Source organism: Cebus imitator, unplaced genomic scaffold (genome assembly GCF_001604975.1).
Source record: "Cebus imitator isolate Cc_AM_T3 unplaced genomic scaffold, Cebus_imitator-1.0 Scaffold518, whole genome shotgun sequence".
Lineage (NCBI taxonomy): Eukaryota > Metazoa > Chordata > Mammalia > Primates > Cebidae > Cebus > Cebus imitator.
In genome coordinates this window covers 1080266-1082583 of record NW_016107833.1, presented here as the reverse complement: position 1 = coordinate 1082583, position 2318 = coordinate 1080266, and the positions used below count along the sequence as shown (strand labels likewise).

The following is a 2318-nucleotide window of genomic DNA, read 5'->3' as shown; positions in this document are numbered from 1 at the left end:
AGCTAGTCACAATGGGTGAGTCATAAAGAGAAAGCTGGAGCTGGGGATCCTGGAGGGAGATGATCAGAAGGTTGGTTCACAGGACTCAGGTTGAACGGGACTTGTTTGAGAACCCAGGCTGGACAGGACTTGTGGCAAGCAGTCCAGCACAGCCTCATAGTGCAGAGCATGGACTTTGGATCCTGCCACCACCCTAGCTTTGTGACCTTGGGTGAGCTACATAACTTCTCATGTGTAAGGTGCTCATCATAATGATTCTGACCTCAGTGGTTTGTTGTGTTACAGGAAATGGTGTCAGTTAATCCATAGCCCCAGCCTCAGCACAGAGCAGCCACCTTGAAGCTCTTAAACATCACCGTTGTTAATACAGAGAGGAAAACCAACTGTAACGTGCTGCCCAAATATAAGTTTTACTCATATTTTGATGTTAGGATGGATAGCTTGGAAACAGTTGGAGGGAACGGCCTTATTATGAGGCATCTATGAAGGATCAGGAATGGATATAGACAAGGAACTAGTAATGGAAAATGTTAAACCTGGAGCCCCTGGAAAACCAGAAATGAGGCTGGGCACTAAGGAACAAACAAATGAAGGTGACACTAATGGTAAGTGGGGATGGAAAGAGGGTTGTCTTAAAGACCTCTGCAGTTAGGGAGTGGGCAGGGTGTTGAACCAAGAAGGGAAAATTGTGGTTTAAGAATATGTACACAGAAGATACATGTAATCACGTGCTATTTGACCTTCTATTGAATGAGTTATTCAGATTAATACATAATTCATCAGACTTCATTCGTGATCTCTTAAGAGTGACATCAGTTTCCTTGGGGTATGATAAGAATTTGTTTGGTTCTTCTTTTGCATTTCTATTTTATTTATTTACTTTTTTTTGGATACAGAAAGTTCATTACAAGTCTTGTCCGGCAATGTGCCTCTCCTGGCCCTAGAGTTCTTGGACACAGCCCAGGCCAAAGAGAAGGTCTTTCTCCCCATGGTCGGCCACATGTTCCACATGCCTGTAGAGGAGTCCGACGCCCCACAGCAAGGCAATGACCTACCCGAGTCCTCAGCAAACACCAGCCAGCCCAAGCAGGATGACATCCCCAAGTCCCCAGAAGAAACCAGGCAGCCCAAGGTGGGTGATATCTGCAAGTCCCCAGAAGAAACCATCCAATCCAAGAAGAACGACCTCCCCAAGTCCTCAGAAGAAGCCATCCAGCCCCAGGAAGGTGACATACCCAAGTCCTCAGCAAAACCCATCCAGCCCAAGCTGGGCACTATTCCCAAGTCATCAGCAAAACCCATCCAGCCCAAGCAGGATGACACCTCCAAGTCCTCAGTAAAGCCCATCCGACACAAGCTAGGAAATATTCCCAAGTCCTCAGTGAAGCCCAGCCAGCCCAAGTCCCCAGAAGAAACCATCCAGGCCAAGGAAGGTGACATCCCCAAATCCCCAGAAGAAACCATCCAGGCCAAGGAAAGTGACATCACCAAGTCCCCAGAAGAAACCATCCAGGCCAAGGAAAGTGACATCACCAAGTCCCCAGAAGAAACCATCCAGGCCAAGGAAAGTGACATCATCAAGTCCCCCAAAGAGGCCATCCAGCCCAAAGAGGGTGACATCCCCAAGTTCCCAGAAGAAGCCATTCAGCCTAAGGAGGGTGACATCCCTAAGTCCCCAGAAGAAGCCATCGAACCCAAGGAGGGTGACATCCTAAAGCCTGAAGAAGAAACAACTGAGTCCCTGGAGGGGGACATGGTGAAAATAATCCTGAGCAAGGAGGACTTTGAGGCAGCACTGAAGGAGGCTGGGCAGAAGCTGGTAGCTGTGGACTTCTCAGCCACATGGTGTGGGCCCTGCAGGACCATCAGACCATTCTTCCATGCCCTGTCTGTGAAGCACGAGGACGTGGTGTTCCTGGAGGTGGATGCTGATGACTGTGAGGAGGTGGTGAGAGACTGTGCTGTCATGCATGTCCCAACCTTTCAGTTTTATAAAAAAGAAGAAAAGGTGGACGAGTTTTGTGGCGCCCTTAAGGAAAAACTCGAAGCAGTCGTTGCAGAATTAAAGTAAACATGCATTCTGCATTGTAGACAGTCAGATGTTTATAGCTTTTGAGTTCTTTTTTATTATTTGCAAAAAAGATCAGGTATAACAAAAATGTATGTCCAAATGGCACTGCTTATACATGGTAATATTAATTCTACCCTTTTCAAAAAACAGTCCAAGCATTAAGGTACATTGTGACTATGTTTCTATTGGTTGGAGAGTGTAAAATTAGAAATTCCTCTGATGAAGATTAAGTCCCACTGTCTCCTGT

The 2318-nt window shown here is 46.8% G+C and overlaps 1 protein-coding gene across 1 annotated transcript; it reads left to right on the top strand.

Annotated features, from left to right (window-relative positions):
- The first annotated feature begins 300 nt into the window (after window positions 1–300).
- TXNDC2 (thioredoxin domain containing 2) lies at window positions 301–2083 on the top strand. Its single transcript, XM_017514170.2, has 2 exons — window positions 301–605; window positions 897–2083. Exons 1-2 carry the CDS (start codon window positions 497–499, stop codon window positions 2069–2071), a joined length of 1284 nt encoding a protein of 427 aa, XP_017369659.1. The 5' UTR covers window positions 301–496; the 3' UTR covers window positions 2072–2083.
- The last annotated feature ends 235 nt before the right edge of the window (window positions 2084–2318 follow it).